A 21028-nucleotide genomic window follows, 5' to 3' on the forward strand; every position below is an offset into this window, starting at 1 on the left:
AACACTTAAAAAGAAGGAATTGTGCAGAGTTATAGAAATTGCAGTTGAGTATTCGGTGTGCACGGTGCCGCGGGCAGGTATACCTGTGACTGTGCACTTTGTGATGAATGACCGCTGAATGCAGATGTAGTGCAGAATTATAGGGCTGTTTCAGCAGGGTGGCTCGGGGCCCCTCGGCTCTGACAGGGGCCATGCATCTCAAGGGGGCTCGGCTCCTGAGCACAAGGTTACTCCTAAGCAAAGGCTGCGGGGCCCCTGTGGGAAGATCAGCAGGTAATCAAATCTCCGCTCAAACAGAAAACTATCCCCTCCTCTTCAATTCTTTTCTCTTCACTCATTGCCTCTGTTCACTTTTCCCTGTGTTCTCTCTTGTTTTCCCTTTCTCTGAGCATTACCTCCTCCTCTCTTCTCGTGTCTTCTTCGTTTGTGTCCTCGTTTTTACTCTTTCGTTAGTTTCTCCTCTGCTCCTTTCCCCCTTTCTCTTGTCTTCTGTCGTTTCCTATATGCAATTTATCATATTTAATCACTTTTTATCCTTTTCATTTATCTTTATCCTCTCTTCTCTCATTACTTTTTATTTTCTTCCTTTGTTCCTTTCTTGTGTTCTTTCCTCTTTTATTCTTTTCATCTTTCCAGGGTTTTTTTTTTCTTCCATATCCATGTTTTTCCCTTCTCTTTAGTGTCTGTTGTCTTCTGTAGTGTTCTTCGTGGTTTTTATTATCCCGTTTCCTCGTTTTATTCCTTATCTTTTATCTTCTCAACTTGTCTCTCCTTTGTTCTTTTGTGCATCCTTCTGCATGTCTGCGCTTGACCCTTCTAACGTTCCCTTCTCTCTTCTTCTGTGTTCTTCTCTTTTATTCTTTTTCACTTGTGTCGTTGTTTTCCCCTCTTAGTTCCAGTTTTCTTCACCTCTTCTCTGTTCTTCTAGTTTCATACTCTGTTTTCTTTATTATTTTCTTTCTTTGCATATGTTCTTCTCTTTGCATCTTTTATCTCTCACTCTCTCATCTCCTTTCTGACATCCTTGCTTTCGTATAGCGTTCTCCTCTAATTTACCAGCCCTTTACTTATCCGATCAGCTGTCCTGGGTTGCCTGTCGGCCTTATCTGCTTTTTCTGTGTGTGTGTGTGTGTGTGTGTGTGTGTGTGTGTGTGTGTGTGTGTGTGTGTGTGTGTGTGTGTGTGTGTGTGTGTGTGTGTGTGTGTGTGTGTGTGTGTGTGTGTGTGTGTGTGTGTGTGTGTGTGTGTGTGTATTTCTGTGTGTGTGTGATCACATGTTTTAATGTATACTTCTGTGTGTTTGTGTGGGTGTCGGCTTGTGTGTACACGCTCATTGTACTGCTGAGTAGAAAGAAAAGATGCAGCTTTCTGTGGAAATCAGGCGCCCTCCGCCTCTTCCTCATCTCCGCTTTACCTTTTTATTCTCCCACCTCTACTCCTTCTTTTCTTTCATTCTTCCCGCCTTGCTCTCCTCCTCACCATCAGGGCAAGAGCAGCCCAGGAGCAGAGATCCAATTTAGATCTTCCTCCTCAGCTTTCTCTGCCCTCACCAGCTTTAGACGGTGAGCGCACATTATCCTATCTACTCCCCGCCTCAGATTGAGCGACTGGGAGCAGGTTCTTCCCCTTGTTTCCATGCTGTTTTATCAGGATGCTACAGTACCGTATTAAGACCCGTGATCTGAGTGTATGGGGGGGCCGGGGCAACGCGCACAGTGAGCTGAAGATCATTAAAGTTGTTTATAGCCTCGGTGGGAAGTCCAAACTTGCTTCCTCGATGAGATATATTCACTCGGCTTCTGCCAAATGGAGCTTGCGGCCCGGCATCACGGCTAGATGATTACCTTTGTGACGCTTCTTGTTCTGCTTTTATTTATAGACACCGTGGAACAAGGCGAAATCAGGACATATGATATAAAATAAAACATGGTGGCGGGGTGGGGGGGGGTTGTTCTGGTTTATCTAACATGATTGTGCCGCACCATTATCACCCGCATTCATTCAGTATTACATTCAATTATACACGTTTGGCTGCTTTATGTAGAAATTGTGCATGTGATGATCTTAAATTACATGATCGTTAGTGTAACAGTCAACCAAAAATAAGATGGTCAAAGATCTAAGCTCCAGGGAAATGCTACATTATGATTGTTTAGGATAAATACATGCACGTTAAAGACTAGTGCATCTTAAATGAGAAGCAGATTGAATCTCAAGGCGACAGCAGACGGCAGATTTTTCTTATTATGTTGTGATGAAAGGAGGCAGGTTTGGGCCTTTTTTTCTTCAAAAAGTGACACAATTATACTCTAAATATCTGAGGATGTATTCATACCTATAAGTACATTGTCATTGGCATCGTTTATAGCAAGAACTATGGTTCTTAGACTGTATTTCTGCAGTGTGTCCTGGTTATATGGAGAAAAGAGAGCTCAGAGCTGACACAGAAAAGCTGGAACATTAGCAGTGATTGTGTGCAGTGTGCTTGAACAATTAAAAAATGTTGAGAGTAGCCACTGCTGACTCAGGCTTCATGAATAATTTTCACTGCAACAAACAGCACAGACAGAAACAAGGTGAGGAAAAAAGAGATCAGGCAGTGCCGGAGACAAAAAGCTGATTTTCATTTGCAGTAATTACAGACATCGAGTTTCTCACTTATTTGTGCAGAAGTCACACTTTGATTAACAGAGTGTACCAAAGTATTGTTGTCTTCTGTTCCACCAATGAATCAGCCCTACTGAGTAGTGTTGATTTTTTTTACCAGCTGCTGAAAATCCTTTAAAGATTTTTGAGGTGGCAGTTATTTACTTGGTTTCAATTAATTTTCAGAACATTATAGAGTTAGAAGTAGGAGCGCTGCAGGCAGAATGAGTGCTTTGTTTTACAGTCCAGGTCAGAAAAACGCTGCTCTCTCTAACTCAGATTGCAGAGCGGTGTGTTTTAAATCGAGGAAAGCAAAAATCTGTTTTAGTAAGATCAAATTCACTTAAACCTATCGTGTTTTACCTTCTGTTGTGTTTAGTTTAAACAGGATACAATATGGTGTTGTTATTATTGCATGCTAACATTTTCTTGGCAAACAAAAGCCAACTCAATAAAAACTCATCAAAGTTGGCTCAGTGGAAGTGTCTGCACCTGGTGAGTCATAGCAACGGGGAGTTTGACTCGCTGTCGTCGCTGGCAGGGGGAAACGCATCCCGTTTGCCGCTGAAGTAGAGATGAATGCAGCGGATGAAAGTGGAGCAGCATGCAGCCGCAGTGTATGTCCACATCAGTGTGTGTGTTTGTGTGGGCTCAGCAGTGATCCTGCTTGCTGGGCTAATTACTGGAGGTAATTTAACAAAACCTTTCGCCGCTCCGCCTGGCCAGTCTAGATAACTCTCCGGAGTGGTGCTGGTGGAGGAGGCTGGGAAGGGGGGGGGGGGGTGAGGGGAGGGCTTCAACGCTATAAAACAAAGGCTTCTACTGGGGAATGTTATTAACACACAGCCTCTGAAGAAGACCACAGGAAGAGACGCTACCTTTGGGGAACATCTTAGGCAAAAAAAAATAATATATATGCGCAAGCAGTTTAAAAGGATATATAATTGAATTTTTCAAGGTGTTTTTCCCCCTTAATTTCTGCTCAGGACAAACATAAATTGGACATGTCTGTTGAAGGAGATAAATCATGTTTTTTAAGAGCACTTTGTTTTGTTATTGTCAAAAATGGACAGTGGAAAGTGAAGCACCTGGCTTTTACCCACAGGTTGGAATTGAGGTTGTACATTGGATAGAATAACCATACTGACTGAACACTCACAATGCAATCGATTACAAAATGAGGCCTCCTGAAGTCAAAATGATCCCACTGTCACATTGCATCAGTCTGACAGCAAGACTTTCCCAATTTCAACTGTATTTGTTGTGCTACTCCCTCTCCAATCTGAATATGAGACGTCGGCGGTAGAAAATGAGAAACAAGCACGTTAACAAGCAGGAACCTAAGAGCAGCTTGCAGCTGCTGCAGTGGAAATTGGACTTGGCAGACGAGTTTTACAACAGCCTAAAGCTGTGAAATTAAAAGCTGCCAGTCTTCTTGGTATATTTTTTATTTTTTACACATAGAGTACAGATGCGTTCAGGTTATCACGGGTAGCCGTCATTTTTCCAATTGTAAACACAGCGGATGAGAAATACATTTTGCCCGGGGCAACAACAGACTTGTGGACTGGAGCAAACCGAGCCTGGTTGGATTGCTTGTGGCAAGTCCAAAATAATTGTTTCATCTTTTTCTTGTACCGAGGGATCGAGGAGGAAAATTAGCCAAGTGTGATATTGTAGCTCCTGATGTTGTATTGGAACAGTTGTCAGTATTTTTATTCCCATTTCTTAGCAAACAATGCCAGTGGCATATAATGATGTTGTAGCAGATTATTTTGAAAAGGGAAATAAATTATTTTTATACTGAGTGCTTGGTTGTCTTATCTAGTTATTGAGCCATCACTCAGTTATCACACATAGCTATAAGTGATATTAATGTTTTATTGCCCTGAGCAGGAGCATTGGCTTTTACTGCAGTCAACTGAAAACAAAGTGGTAATTTGGTCTACTATTTTCTCATCTGGATCATTCTCACTTCTCTTGTGAGTTTTTAAAAAAAGTTTCTCCAAAGTGCTTCCAGAGCAGGATAGCAGCCTGATGATGGGGTCCCACAGGGTCCCCAGCTGAATGAACAAAGTTTTATTTTAGGCTTATTTAAGTCTCTGAAAGCTGAGCAAGTTAAAAACTAACTCTTTCCCAATTAGTGTTTTTTATACAGTTTTTCCCACATTACAGTTTTGACATGTCAAACAATTAAAATATTAGCAAAAAAGTGTGTGACTCTAATTTAGAGTTCATCACATGAGTGTGTCTGATACCTTCTGCTCTGAAATACAACAGGTGGAGATAAATTAATTACACAGGTTGTCCATCTGTTGCATCATGTCTGTTGGTGCTAGTGGTCAAAACAAATCAAGAAATGCATTATATTATACATTAATACATGCTTGCTGTTTCCTCAAATAACAGCAGGTGTCGCCACATTCAACCAGGACTGAAATCTTAGTGTTGTCACATAATGTAGTATGTATGTAAACTTTATAGTGTTTTAGATTTACCTTTCTAAAGAGCCATTAACCCTCTATTGCTCATATAAATACATAAAAGTGGATCATTTGTAAAGATGATGTCGGTCAAATAACTCTCATACCATCAGACTGTATAATTACTGGCAACAAGTTACACCAAATTATAAGATGAAATATTATGAAGGTTCACTTGGTGTCTTTTCCCAAGCTGATGATTTGTAGCTCCCCTCTCACACCAACCAGCCATTGTTGGTTTTCTCATGGTTAAATCCACGTTTTCCTTCCTGTTTCAAAGATCGTTGCCCCCTGTCCTCCCTTTATCTTATTGTTTTCTTTGTGCTTTGCTCGTTAGTTTAATCTTATCTTATTGTAACCATCCGCCATCGTAGTAAAGTTTCAGCTCATGTGTCAGAGAGGAGGCGTTCTCTGTTTCTGTGCTCTAAAACATTCAAAATAAAAATGTCTGGCTGGAAGAAGCTGCCAATCTTCTCAGCAATGGTCTTGTTTGTTTATGGTAATTGTAATTATTATTTTTGGATTGCATGTAATTAAATGTAATTAAATTGTTTTTAAGGATTGATTCTGAAGTTTAAATGCAACAGGTAGGACCTCCAAAACACTATAGGATTAAAAAAATATATATGGAAATTAAAAAGTAGAAAAGAAATGAGGTTTTTGTTATTTAAGGCAAAGGTCAGAAGATCATATGTCATATGTGTCTTATGTTGTAGAGACTATAAACCCCTCAGGGATAAACTTATCTTAATGTTGGCTTTTTAAAATAAACATAACTTGACAAAAGAAGGACGGATAATCAAGAACAGAATATAAAGCAAAGCAGTGACCCGTCCTTTCTCTCTCCCTGCGGTCTTGTTTGTTTATAGTAATCACGCTCATTCCTCAAAGTCAGTGCATTGTATTAATAATTTATTGTTTAAATTCTGGCGTATCAGCGTTGAGAAGCCGTACATGCTTGTGGTATCCAAACATGTTTATGAGTATTTGTTATTGTCTGTGTGTTGTTGACTTTGCTGCTGCTGGTTTGACTGCAGTGTTTCCAGCAGGCGAGTCCGTCCCGCTATGAGCCCATTTGTCTGTATCTGAACTATTCCCCCTGTCAGTTCATAGGGGGGGTGTAACGCTGCATGTGTGTGAGTACAGGATCGGCACAGCTGAAAAATTGCTGCAAGCTATGAGGCATACACACACGTACACGCAACCTCCTAATAACCTTCTCTGTTCAAAGATGCATGAACATAGGAAGTTCTCACATATATAAAACAACACTTAAGCCCCTTTCACGCAGGAAATCTTCAACATTACTGGCTTCATTTCTGTTATTATAATGGCTTATTGGCTTTTATACATGGATCTACTTATGTACTTTAATGTAATTGCAATTATGAATGGCTTTTTTTCTAAATGGCAAGATAGATAATGCTGCAGGCCCCCGCTTCACTAATCTAAGCAAGCTGCAGATCAGTTTAATCACTACCGAGATGGAGCATAACATTCTGCTGCTTGTTTTATACAGTCTGACATCACCCAAGCATGGTTAAACATGGCGTGACGTTTTGTTGGATAGTCATACTGTGATTGAAAGTTTAAAATTTAGAGAGTGATGGTCTGATGCATATTGAGGTTTTCTGAGGGCCTTTTTCCCCCTCTTTTGTGTTGCATTATTTAGAGGAAGAAACACTTTTTTTCATATCTGGCATAGCAAAAAAAAAAAAGGGTTGTATAATTTCCTAAAGCGGGTTTCTGCAAGAAAAACGAAATAACGCAGGGTTGACCAGCAAAAAAAGATGAATACGGCTCGACTTCCACCTCAGCGCAATACATCATCCTGCATGGCTCTGTGGTGGCCAGTCAAATACATGCAAGCACACATTCATGGTGGATCGCTTTGTAACATGTACGTCATGATAACAGATAAACTGAATAATAAATGCCACTGTGATAACATTCCTGATTATAAAATCCTCTCTTATAGCTTTATTAACCACTGAACACTTGAATAAACCTTCAGACTCTTACATCCATTACTCTCAAAGACCTTCCTGGATCCTGTTTCATTGTCTCTCAGGTACCTGAAGCAACATGCAGCCTCTTTCTGTTTTTAGCACGGTTCTGCTAATCAACTCTTTTTAAACTGATTTTATTACGTTAAGAGATGATAATTAGACGGTGAATTGACTGTTCACGCTTTCTTCAAGGTTGGAACATGCTTCTCTGGGCTGCATGTTGGTGAATATGCACAAGGCGTGTCTGAAAGCCTTTCACAGCTGTTTGTTCATACTTCATTTCAAAAATGTTTACATGAGTCATTTCCCCCCTTTTTTTTTTCTTTTATCCTAATAACTGTATTTAATGAATGAATCAGATTGCATCATGTTCAGGTCTGCACATGTTGTTGACATCATGGGGATGTGATCACTGGCTCCTTTGTGAACTGCGATTGCCCGTAACACCCTTCTCCAAGTAGACCTGCAGTAACTTTTCTGAACCATAAGAAAACACAGCGATGATGGACGTGTTCTGGATATTCTACAATGTCCAAACCTGTGAGATTGCAGTTACAGCTTTAATAGAGAACTGCTCTGGGAACTTATTTAAACTTGACGCTGATGTGTAAATGAAATCTGAAAGGGAACATTATTCACAAACACATTAGCAGTGCAAATACTACAGAATAAATTTCGCCGTCTCTGTCAGATTGTATATTAACACAGCCAGTCACACAGATACACATGTGAATCACACGTGCTATAAACGGGCACATCTGTGGGGGCATAAACAAACACAGAATCCCCCTCAGTTACACCATCATTTACCCCGAACCCACACACTCACTCAAGCACATGTATACACACACACACACACCTAGAGGCATCCAGGTCTTTGTGCCACTTCCCCAGCTACCTGTGTGACAGCCTGTGTATCCTGCTGGTATGAAAGGTAAGCCTCAGAGAGACAGAGCAGAGAATAAATGTGTAAAATGGGTCAGAGCCTGAATATCATTACTGCCCTGCTTCCCGTGTGTACACTTACACTCTGTGTGTGTGTGTGTGTGTGTGTGTGTGTGTGTGTGTGTGTGTGTGTGTGTGTGTGTGTGTGTGTGTGTGTGTGTGTGTGTGTGTGTGTGTGTGTGTGTGTGTGTGTGTGTGTGTGTGTGACAAGCTATGATGAATTTGTGTGTGGAAAAGGTGAAAAGTATGTGTATATAGTTGCATATGGGTGTGAAAACTGTGTGTGTGTGTGTGACACTCTAGCAGCGTTGCCACTTGGGGCGTTAAGCTCAACTCTCCAGAGTATAAAGACCAGCGTGGGAAGGGATTGAACTTGTATGTTTTGTGTGTGTGTGTGTGTGTGACTGCACATTGAGAGGCAGTGTCAGGAGTGTGTGAAACCATGCCAGCGCCCACTTTCCTGTCCAGCTCAGGAATTCAAAATACAGAGGAAGAGAGAGATGGCGAGGGAGAGATAGGGAGTTATCTGTATGCGGGCAAGGTGGCGGCGTTCTCCATATCCATATCCTCTGTCGAGCTAAACCCATGAATATTGTACGAGGCGAGCAGCAGCAGATCCGGCCAGTGTTTACAGGGGGGGAAACTCATCCCCACATATGGATGAGTTGCTGATAAACAGGAGATATTGGTATTAGAAAGTCAGGTGTGTCAGGCAGCCTGCAGCGGCAGGAGTGCACCGCCAGCACCACTGACACAAATCTCTGCTCCCAGTGCCGCTACTCGCAGCCCGCTCTGCACACAAGCGACATTGTCATGAAATTGTGCACAGTGGGGGATTTTGGGAAGGGGAAGGGGGGCGGGGGGGCGGGGGGTTCAATTTGTGCCCGCAGATCAGTATGTGTATCTCAACAGGGGATGAAAATGTTGTTTTTTTCTGGTTGCCATGCACGTTGCTGACACAAACAAGAACAGTAACAGCAAAGCCTCCGTTATCCATGGCTTTGAGAATGGCGTGTGTTCACCAAGATTTTGGAGGCTTGTGATGTGTAATATATATATGTTTTTCTTCCTACAGTCCGTTCCAAAACCCATCGCCCTTGAGCCTTGCTTTGGCAACAAAGCCGCAGTGCTCTCCATCTTTGTGCGGTTACCCAGGGGCACCGGTGGCATCCCTCCTCCAGGACAGTCTGGTAAGATGAACAGCTAAATCCATCACTTGTTTTCTCTCTTCACGTCAATTGTACTTGTTCTATAGTTGTTGTTTTTTCACTGTCTCGCCCTGATTTGACACTCTCTCTGCCCTAATGTAGCTTTAGGTATTGTTAGAGAAAGACACAGTTTAGAGCCCTTTATTTGGCTCTTTTATCTTGTTTTTCTTCCTTTTCCTGTGTTATGCCTTGTTCCCTTTCATATATTTTTCTTGCACAGTTTTAGGCCTAGAGTTCATCTGGATACTACTTCAATCTAGACTAATGTTGTAACATCTTTATTGAAAAAATGTTCTGTACCTACTCTCCAAAGCAAAAGGAAAAATAAAAAGTCTTTCCTTCCTCCTCTTGCATTTGGCAAAAACATGTGTGCATTACAGACCAGTGAAGAACAAGGGACAGACAGCCTCTTTAAAGTGTTATGCTCATTTCCTGTTCTACATTTTTATTGTGGGACTCAACTAGAGTAGCTTTGCATGATTCACAGGCCAAAAAACATACTTATTTATCTTATACTGGCCCTTATTAGCTCCTCAGTTCAGCCTCTGTCTATTAACAGGCTGTTTAAGCTACTGTCACTTTAAGACCTCCCTCCAGATGAGCCCACGTTGTTCTGGGCAGCCATGTCAGAGTTGTGTTAAGTTACCGCTGATGAAAACCCAACATTTTTTGCTTTTATCACTTTGTATAACTTTATATTAAAAAAAGGTTACTGGTTGACACAACAAGATGTAGATATTTGGAGCTCTTTCTTCAGCCGATCACTTAAAAATAACAAACAGCTACAGTGATGATGATGTTTGATGAAGAGCTGCAAACAACAAGCACACTTTCTTAGCCGTGCTGTGTAATGGAAAAACTCTCGCAGCATGCTAGCTCAACTGGAGTCATGGCTCAGTGTGACTAGCCCAAAAACAATGGGAAAATGACGTTATGTTATTGGAGCAGAGAAGTGAACTCACACACTGTGCATGGAGCAGATGACCACATGAAGAAATCCATCACGAGCTGATGTCGACTCTAGAAAAAACTGTTGGAAATCGAGTGTTAAGAGCAGCCTGAAGCCGGTGCTTTTGGGCCACAGGGATTACGTTTACCTCATTATTTAATATTTTGGCCACATTGAAGCATTATATATATATGACTGAAGGTAAGGAAAAATAAAATAGGTCTGCTTTAAGGTTTTGATTTACCTGAACACACAATTTAGTTGTTGTTGTCAGACAAACAAGAATAAAAATTGATTTGATTGTAGCTCATAAATGCTACCTGTTAACGTTGAAGACTAATTCCTGGGCTGTGGCAGCGGCCCATTAATCAAATCACTATTTATGCTCACAAAGTCATTTGACAGCAGAGGCATAAATACAAATCAACACTTGCATTGTGCGATCAGATATTTAGCCTTTAACAATGAAGGATGTCAGAGAGAATTAAAGATGACAGAAAGTTGGCTTCTTTACAATTCGCTGCACATCACCCATACTTGTTTGTGCAGGTATAGTTGTTGTTGTGGAAAAAAAATACTTCTTTTTTTTTTTTTTTTGATCTGTACTAACAATGCAAGACCGACATTTTAAGATTCATCCACCCTGGAGAAATATTCTGTTTGCATGGAAGGCCAGAAGAAGAGTTTGATAATCTAGCTATTTCAGTCGAGGCTGAATTATAAACAAGGCTAAGTGGGCAACTACCATGGCTACCAGACTGAAGAGGCATTATATTGATACCAGATTACATACCTGTGTGTTTTAAGACAGTTATGTTCAATTATTTTGTGCCTACATGATGCACATTTCTAAACAACGTTACAACAAACAGGAATAGGGCTTTGTTCTGCAAATGCAAAAACTGCTCATGCTTTTATTCTTATGCCTCCAACAACTGTGGCCAGACATCCATCCCATTCTTGTGAATGCAATATCTCAGGAATAGATCTTCTATGCTGCCGGATTGTGTGAAGATGTGTCTGAAGCATCCATGTTTTAGTATTCCTTCCTTCCTCCACTACAAATCATATGAGTTTGAGTTTGCATGTTCATACATCTTCCCTGGTACTCCTGGCTTCCTCCCACAGACTAAAAACATGCAGATTAGGTTAATTGGTGACTCTAAATTGTCTGTAGGTGTGAATGTGAGTCAGCGCTGTGATTGGCTGGCGACCTGCCCAGTGTCGAGGGTGTAACCCACCTCTCACCCAATGTCAGCAGAGTTTGGCTCCAGCTCCCTCCGCAACCCTTTAGAGGATAAGCGGTAAAGTAAATGAATGAATGAATGTTAAATTAGTTAAAACAGCCTTTTTGGGTGAGTTATGAGTTAGGGAGTTGTGTGAAATATCATCTTGGTGTTTAGAAACAGTACCAGTGACAAAACCATACACGTACATCAGAGGCTACCAATCATCTTGACATCGCTCTCATTTGTTTTAAGTAATTATAACAAGGTAGCATTATTCATTTGACAAGGGTGTATCGATTTTGATGCTGCAGCTTCAGTCGCAGGCTGCAGAGCCCTCGCTGCTGTTCCTCTGGGGGTTTTTTCCCCTGGTTTCCTTCCTGTTTTCTCTCTTTTCGTCACTTTCTCTCGCCTCTCCTGACAGTCCTGTGTGGTGAAATGAAGGCTGCTGCCGGCTCGTTGCTTTCCATCTCTTCCCTGTTTCCTCCCTTCATCATCTTTCTCTCTGTTGTCCTGCATGTTGTCCTCTGCCTCTATATGCAAAGAAGCATGCTGCAGCTCTCTCTCTCCCAAGTCTCTCCTTGGTTTTTTCTCTGCTTTCTCTTTTTCTTTTCCGTCTTCTCTTTTCCTTCTGTGAGGTCCGGGTTTAAAATCTGGTAGCTTTTCCATTTCCCTGTGCTATCCCTCTGCTTTCTTTTCCTGCTTCGTTCTATTCCAGACAGTCTGATAGCGCTGAGAATTGAGCCCATTACTTCCTTTCATCCTCCGGTCTGTACCTTGCTCTCTTTACATTCCCATCCGTCCTTCATCTATTTTCCTTATCTTTCTTTCCACGGCAGTCTGATAGGACTCAGGACTGAGCACTTCACTTGCCTTTTCTTAAACTTTCCTTTTTTTTCTCTATACTGTTTTTCCACACTGTCTCCTTCAAGTACTCAAACAACAGCTCAACTTGATTCCTTTTTTTTCCCCCAGTTTTTTTTTCTTCTTTTGTTCTGTGTTTTATATCCTCTTTGCCTCCTACAGTTGCAGTCCCCAGACCATCAGCATGCCCCAGGCCCTTATTAATTACCACTTAGTCCTTTTGTCATAACAAAACCGCCTCGAATCTCTGCGGAGCTTTCCCCCTCGGGCAGCTTTAGTTGAGACCATGTTAGCCATGTTCCTGCTATATTCCTATGCCCATGAGGGTCTCCTGTTATAATGCTTTTAACTTGTTTCCCATCCGCCCGTGTTCATTTATGAATCCTCAGGCTGCTGTCTCGTCGTCAGCTCCGCAACCTCAACACACACATCTGTTAACAGTTTTACTCGGTCCAGAATGTTCACCCTTGTAACTCTCTAAACAGCCGAGAGGAGATCAACACTGTAGATTATCACTGATTTGTATCTTAGCCTCATTTGGTTGCTTTGAACCGTCCCACACCCACTTTTAGTTGAGGAAACAAGCTAATGGTTGCAGCATGCAGCACAACATCAGACTGTGTGATTTTTAGAGGATGCGATCCCAACCAACAGCTTCTCCCATCGGAATTTATATTTGTGCCGTTGGCTATGTGTATTTGATCGGGGTAAATGCATCCATCACTGGAGATAAATGAAGTTTATTGGAATTTCATGGCTCAGAGAGTATTAATAAATGTTAATGGAGTGTGGCATAAGTTAATGATTGCCTGCGCAGCCAGTCTATGAGCCTACCACCTGCGTATATGGTTGGGTGTGTGTGTGTGTGTGTGTGTGTGTGTGTGTGTGTGTGTGTGTCCCACACTACTAAGCAGGATTTGTGAATGTAGTGTGTCCCACAGGAAAAGTGACAAAATGAAGTATAGTAGAAAGAAGTAAGCGTGCTTGAGTTTGCTGGTGCCTTGCTCAAAGTTTCAGACATAGAGGCAATTTAAACATGTTTTTTGTGACAATGAAATGCATCAGAACGCTATTTAAAGTGGACATATTATGCTTTATGTGACTTTCTGTTATTTATATACTGTTACGATGTCAGATATTGATGTTAAACACGTCAAAGTTCCAAATATTGACGTTAAAATGTGCAGAAACGCTCCCTGCAAGTCAAAACCCAGGGCTTTGAATTTGGCTTGTGTTTTTTTTTCTACCTTGCCAACCTTGAAATGAGATTGGCGTACATATCTGTTCATTCCATAGCCTTGGTTGCTAAGGTGGTTAAGTTTTTTCCATGTGTTGTTTGCATTGTTGGATAGATGATGTATTTTGATAAGTTGACCATTTCTAAAGTTTGTTTCACAGTTTATTTCGTAGCCTCTGAAAGCTGACCAATCAAAATAGAGAGGGCTTATCAGGAGGAGGGCTGAACTGAGAGGCTGCATAAAGGGCCGGTAGAAGATAAATAAGGATTTTTTTTATTTTTTGCAAACCATGAATGCAAAGCTTCTCTAGTGGAGTCCCAGAATAAAAATATAGTAATAATGAGTGTAAAAGGTTCCCTTTAAAAACCCAATAAAGAAAAAAAAAATTAAATAAAACACATTCAGACAAAAAAAAAAACAGTTAAGTCATATGTACCTGGAATAATTGGCCAAAAAGTATAGCCCTACTGTGTTTTTGTGGTATTATTGATATGAATAAATTCGTTTTTGAATAATGTATTGGCCCTTTTTTTATTACAGGAATGCATAATGTAATGAAATATTTGTGATATGGATTCCTCTCACATGTTTTATAATCGTCACCATGATATGAAAAAAAATCACACTTATGCATGATGTCATTGTTTACAAATGACCTGAAACATACATTTGGCATTTCTATATTGCAGTTTCTTGTTATTCTGTAGCAAACATTTACTGCACACTGATACAGTTTGTGCTAATATTAGCCAATATATGGGCCAGGCTAATTTATAGCTTTTGGTTTTAGGCTTAGATTAAAGGAAATAAAAATGCAGTAAAGAAATGAACCACAAGACAGGACGGGTTCTCATTTACATTTAGTCAGCAGGTAAAAGCATTTCATCTTAATCTTAAAAAAAAACAACAACACATTTTGCTTTGCTACTGACAATTAAACTTAACGAAGTCACATGCTTGTCTGTCTGCACCTTTGTTTATCTCTTTGAGACGGATCTCTTTTTATCTACAGAATAATTGCAGGCTGTACTCACATTTCTTTTCAAAGACAGCCTTCACATTCACATGTTGGAGGCCTGGGATCGGTTGCATCATTACTTAATGCAAAAGTGTAAAGAGATTTCTTCTCTATTCACTGAACAAAAAGTCCTATGATAATTACCATATGGTATATCAGGTACTAGTAATTTGTATCATTTTGGGACACAGCTTGTGTGCATGCATACATTTATTTTGATCAGTGGTTCCCAAATGTGTTTTCTTGTAACCGCTTAAAACAAAGCAGTGTCTATCTGCCAGCCCGTCCGCACCGATCACAGCTACTCTCATTTCATTTGAACAAATATTGATGTTTGTGTTAATCGTCGTTCATTTTAACCTGAACACATATTTAAAGTTTGGAATGAAAAATAAGGAACCTATGACATTTTCATCTTTGTGTATTCTAACTAAACATAATATTTGTGTGTGTGTGTGTGTGTGTGTAGGTCTTGCTGTGGCCAGCGCGCTGGTCGACGTCTCTCAGCAGATGTGTGTGGGCTTCAAGGAGAAGTCTGGAGGCCTGAGGAACCGCAAACAGCAGCCCAGCGCACAACCATCCACCTGTATCTGACCACGCCCCCTGTCCCCCTGTACCACCCCCACCACCCAATGCTTTCCCATCAGCCCCCTGCCTCGGCTCCCTCCTTCAGAGACTTCTGCCAGCTGTGCTCTGGCAGGGAGAGGTGCATGCTGGGACGCAGGACTGGAACAGTTAGGGGTAGGGGACGAGTCACCTGGCGAACCGAAGCCTCAGCGGGCTTCCCCTCCCTCTCCTCCTACTGGAACATGTTGTGTCCCCTTGAACTGAATGACAGAAACTGGACACAGAGGGGGAGCAGGGGAGGGAGGGAAGGACAGAGCGGGTGCCAACTCCACCCCACCAAACCCATATCCCCACCCCCAACCCCAAAAAAAAACATTTTACATTCGTCCGACACCGCCTCGTCAGAGTCGAGGCGGCCACGGCTTGCTGCTAGAAGAGATCCTCATCTCGTAGATTTTGAAAAATCCAGAGACTTTGCAACCCTCTATGTTCACATTTTACTTAAGTTATTGTTGTTGTTTCTTTTTTTGTTTTGTATTGTTTTGAAGGCAAGAACTAACTGGCTATGTTCAGCTTCACATACACACAAAAACACACAAACAAACCTACACACGCAAACACACATACACTTCCACAAACCAACTTTCCTCGCCCTTTTACCCATTTGTAGCCCATTGTCGCCTGCTGTCATGTTCAGCTCAGCAGTGACGGCTGGTGTCACCAGAGTCCTGTACAGTTTGGCCTCCGAGCAAGCTAACAGCATGTTCAGTCTTCCTTTAATGAGGATCCACTGTAGGAGGCTGGCCATGCAGCCAAAGCCCATCTAAAGAGTCTGTGACATTTCTAATCGGCCTCTGTGTCTTCTGCCGCTGTCTTCTCTGTCTGGAGCTCTGTCTCCAGCTGCTCCTCTCCCTGTCTTTTTGGCCATCTGGCTGCTGAGGCAGTTGCCTTTCCCAGCTTCTCTGGCAGTGTGGCTGCGTGCAAAAACAAGACCACAGCAACATTTCATCTGCGCTGGCTGGCTGGCTGGATCATAAGCCAGCGTTGATTGAAACTTCTCCAGCTAATTACTCCTCCAGTTGCAATGAAAGCCAATGGGCATGCACACACAGGTACGCATGCAGGGCTCTCTCTGTCACGCACACCCATACACACACACACACAAACAGTTGGTGGTGAGAAAACCCTCTGGTGTTTAACGATTGTCCCTTTGGCTGTGCAGTGCCTCGAGCCCATGTGAAACAGGCTTCCCATAGATCGGCTGACTCTGAATGACTGAAGTGATTAGGCTGATCTGCGTGAGGTTAGCTGGGGCAGCAGTTGAGCATCCTTTCTGATCGTTGCCTAAGAAATCCATAGCCTCTAATTGCTACTCCCGTGTCCCCAAATGCAGATCATGTCTACCCCCAATGATAGAAACCCCCTGAGCGATCTACAGCTGCCCAATTAGCCCCTGCAGCCATGATGTCTGTGTTCATATTGATGCAGCTACACTGGAGCTGCCAGCATTTAACCGGTACCAGGCCCACAGTGTGAACAAGAAGAGCACACATACGTCAGCAGAGTAAGCAGCCACAATGCAGTTGTTAGCATCTGTTTCCTTACATGCACCTTTTTGTTAAATGGGATTTTTAAATAGACCACATCTCACAGAGGACATCAGGTACTGATCCTTAATGATACAAGAAAGAAAAATATCCATCGCCAATTCCTTTAAATTGCTCTTGAAATGATCTTGTTGCCTGGTCTCTTGGGTTTACTCTCTTATTTGTGCTCTATGTGGAAGTTTTTTCCCCTTCCTTTTTATACCTGCTTTACTTTCTCCTTCCATAGTCCTTATCTAAAATCACTAGTCCTATTTTTAAAGAAACATTACTTCTTTTTGTCAACAGGGAGAAAACGAGGGAAGATACAGAATGAAAAACACGAGGCAAAACACAAAACTACAAAAAACTCTGGCTGCTACTTTAAAACAGAGCTGTTTCTTTTGAAATTCCATTTTCTGTTATGTAAGGGCATCAAGGTGTCAGATCTGGGTTTCTTGCTCTTTCATCTTTTCTCCACCGGCACTGAATATCAGCAGGAGTGTACGGTCCATAGTGACCGTCTTTGCAGAATCTAAGTTGTGTACTACAGCACCTGCAGGTCTTTGACTGAATGCACAGGCATACACCGATATAGAGAGCATATCTCCTCCTGCCTAACAAAGTTATTAACTTCCCGCCCTCAGAGAAGAACAGTAATAGAACAATTTAATGACTTGCATTCTGCCCTAAAGAGCTTGTTGTATTTAGTTCCAGGCTCTCACATGTGTTCAGCATACTAGAACTGCTCACCGTCTGGTTAAAGGGCACACTTTTAGCACTGGGAAAAGGTCAGAGCAGAAAGCATGAACAAAGTTGACATTCTGTAATTATAGAGAGTTGGATGTGCTCACTACTCCACTCGGCGACCCCCAAGTGCATCACATCATTAAGGAGTCAGCTGTGTTCATATGTGCACTTGGGGAATCAAAGCACTTCAATTGCACACTATTATCAGCTGTTTTTTGTGCTCTTTTCTCCACTAGACAATCTTCTTAAGCTGTCAAGGATGGTTTAAGTCTTGATGTTTATATTATTTTACCCCATCAGAGACTTGGTGGTGGAAAATATAACCATCAGCTGTCAGCCAAATGTGAGAACATTTGGACTGTGGTTTTGGTAAGTTTGTTCATCTGAGTGCAAATTAAAAGGAAAAACCTCCCGCAAAAAAATACTCCTCGGTTGAATAAACCATTTTATTAAACATAGCTTCAGTCGTATCTGAAAGTGGAAGGCGAAGGACAGGTGTGGGAGTTTTATTCTGATCATTTGTACCACCGTTTTTCTCCCACACACCTGTCAGGTTTTTCTCAGGTGTGCAAAAGTTTTTAAACTTTGTGTGTCTACACTTCTGGTCTATTTGGCAGGTAACCAACCATTGTTTGGAGGTGCTATTTAATTGCAAAAATTGGGTGGTGAGATGCCAACAATAGCAGGAACATTTTAGGATGTACAGTACAAGACTCCAAGACTGCAGTTTTTGCTAATAGGGGTTATGATTTGTTTTGCTACAAGCAGCTTATAACAAACACATCAGACTCTCTCTCTCACACACACACACACACACACACACACACACACACACACACACAGAGACAACAATATTATGTTTAGTTGAATTTATTTGGATTGAAAATGTGACCCGGAGCTGATCGAGGGGGAGAAGGGAGCAAATGTAGCCTGCCAAGTCACATGACCCGCCATTAACAAGTTGATGACAGTAAAAATGCCTCAAGTCCACTTCAACATCAGACTTTATATTTAATTTTTTTCACTCAACTCTTCTAATTTTTTTTAATGTTTTTGTTCTTAAAAAAAAAAAGAGAAACACACTACCTGAATCTCACTGTTCATGTCAAATCATGTTAAATTATTCACAGCTAACAAAATTCAGCCATTCAATTTATAATCTTCATCTTCAGTTGCACATTTTATTTTGTTCTCACAAAGCATAGATCTCATTTTGCAAAGAAACTCTTCAATTATGAATCTGTTCAGCAGTTAATTCAAATGTACTGTAGTAATAATTCACAAAGAATGAAGATTGTGGGGATTTTTTTGTTTTTTTTGTAAATGAATGTAAAATGAAAAATCGCCTGTGCAGCCGAGGTCAAGGGTTCAGTTCATGTAAGAGCCTGTTTGTCGTGTTGAAGTTGTATCGAGAAAGACACTGAACATTGTAAAGAAGATGTAAGGTCTCTGCTGCCTGCCCCGCGCTCCGCAAATCATGATCATCATCAAGCAGATCCTGGGTCTGATAGTCTTTACAAAAAAATCATTTACCACTGTGGAGTGCAAGATGGGAGATATAAATAATTGATTGTAAACAGACTAAATTTCTAGATGATATTATGTTAACCTGTGTGGTCAGTCTCACCCATTAGGAAATGCATTATTGACAGAATGATGAGAAACAAACTCGTTATCTGTAAATACTATTTGACCCACATCTGTTGTCAGCAGCCACACACTGGGTTCCTACACAGGTCTGGAAGGTCTCAAAGCATCATAAGTGATTAGGGAAATTTGGTAGAAATATCGCAGTTTGAACATTTTCCTCAAGACACTTAACCCCTGGTCCACCCACACAGGCATTTTCATTTATTTTTAGCTGATTAGGCATCTTCTCAGGGCTGTGTGGGCGTTTACTTGATGTGTTTGACCGACATCTCCCTCGCTCTCATGTGTGTTGTGTTGCACCCATTAGGGCGCGACCAACCTACAATTTTATAGTGATGTAAAATCAAAATCGCAGAACATTCACCTTGATAGTGATACATGTATAATGTTGTGTTTAATACATTCTTCTCATTGGCTTTTTCCTGATTTGTTTGCTTGCTGGTTTTAGGTTAAACTTTTGATATGTTGACAGCTGTTGAAACTATCCTCAGTTTAACTAATGCATACATTTTATGGAGATGTGTTGTTTAACTGGATGTATTTATGACATGCTCTTACTGGAATTTGCATAAATCAGCAGACCTCGAAAACAGCTTTTACTTTATCGTGTTGTACCGTGGAGAAAAAAAACAAAAAAAAAGCGTAACATGAGTGATCGCAACTGCACACAGGTTAACTTGTTGCAAGTTGCCCCAGTCCTATAAAAAAAAACAGCAAAACTGGAAAGTCCTGCGTGGGTGTGACTGATGTTTAAACATGTTTTTCAATATAAAATTGCACTTTTTTCCCCTGAATCAAACGTTCCAGCTACAGTAGAGGAGAGTCTCCCAGCCCAGTCTAACTCTCCCCATAGAGGTGACAAATCAAAACCTAAGAGCACAATTTTAACCCTTTTCACTGTGCAGAGAAAGCTAGACTCACCAACATTGAATTCATTTGTCCCTTTTTAGTCTAAAGCATCAAAGCCCATCCCCCCCTCTTGGTAAACATGAACTTTACAGTGTGCACTATACCGATGTCGCATTACAGCATTCCTGGGTCCTAAAGTTCAGATTTTCCAGACGGTTACCTCTCACCACCATTTGGAGCCGCCTAAGTGTGACGCAGCCTCGAGGCGGCTCCAAATATCTGAGAAGGAGAGGAAGGGAAATGTGTAGGAACCCTGTAACACTGTCTGCCGTCGTGCCATCGTACCCGCAACGTACCTGTTGAACGTGTGTCTCGGTTCAAAGAGATGAGCAACTTCCTCCATCTCGCCCCCTGCTTTCCAAGCCTCAAACTTTATTGGGTAATGCTTAAACTTTACAGTGGCCTTGTTTCAGCTCATTAATCTCTGTATTAACGGATAGAAATGTACAGCAAATACATACTTATAATGTGTGAGTAGTTACTGGAAATATTCACAATGCAGATAGTTTTTTTGTCAAACACTGGCCGCATTAATGTATATTTAAAAATATTTTAATACCTAGGTTAAAGCTTCAGAATAAGGTCATTTTAAAATCAGGCATTACCCTCTTGGTTACTTTCTGTCCCTTTGTATAGCGGCATTATATATACTGAGGAAGTAGTTTGTTAATATGTATAATTTAGCAGTTGCTCTGGGTTTTTTTTTTTTTTTGTAAATAATGAGAAAGTATTGTGAATGACATTTTGTTGAATGGTTTAAAAAAAAAAAAAAAATCATTTATGGCAAACCTCTCCAGGCTTTTAAAATGTGACTACAGTACATAGCATATTTTGTATGTAAGACAGCAATGTAAAGATGAACAAGCATTACTAGAAGCTGATGAAACTACGTGTAAAACTTGAGGATAATAGCTTACTGAACTTGTAATTACTGATGTACATAAAAGAATGACAGAACATTTTTGTCTATTATTAAATGTGAAA

The 21028-nt window shown here is 41.1% G+C and overlaps 1 protein-coding gene across 2 annotated transcripts in view; it reads left to right on the forward strand.

Annotated features, from left to right (window-relative positions):
• atrn (attractin) overlaps positions 1 to 21028 on the forward strand; it is a 141749-nt gene extending 120721 nt beyond the window's left edge. For both annotated transcript variants that reach the window (XM_062440928.1, XM_062440929.1), the window contains exons 28-29: positions 9158 to 9272; positions 15055 to 21028. In XM_062440928.1, coding sequence (XP_062296912.1) covers positions 9158 to 9272; positions 15055 to 15179 — 240 coding nt within the window. In that variant the 3' untranslated portion in view covers positions 15180 to 21028. The remainder of the gene's footprint in view (positions 1 to 9157; positions 9273 to 15054) is intronic.

Source organism: Scomber scombrus, chromosome 19 (genome assembly GCF_963691925.1).
Source record: "Scomber scombrus chromosome 19, fScoSco1.1, whole genome shotgun sequence".
Classification (NCBI taxonomy): Eukaryota; Metazoa; Chordata; class Actinopteri; order Scombriformes; family Scombridae; genus Scomber; species Scomber scombrus.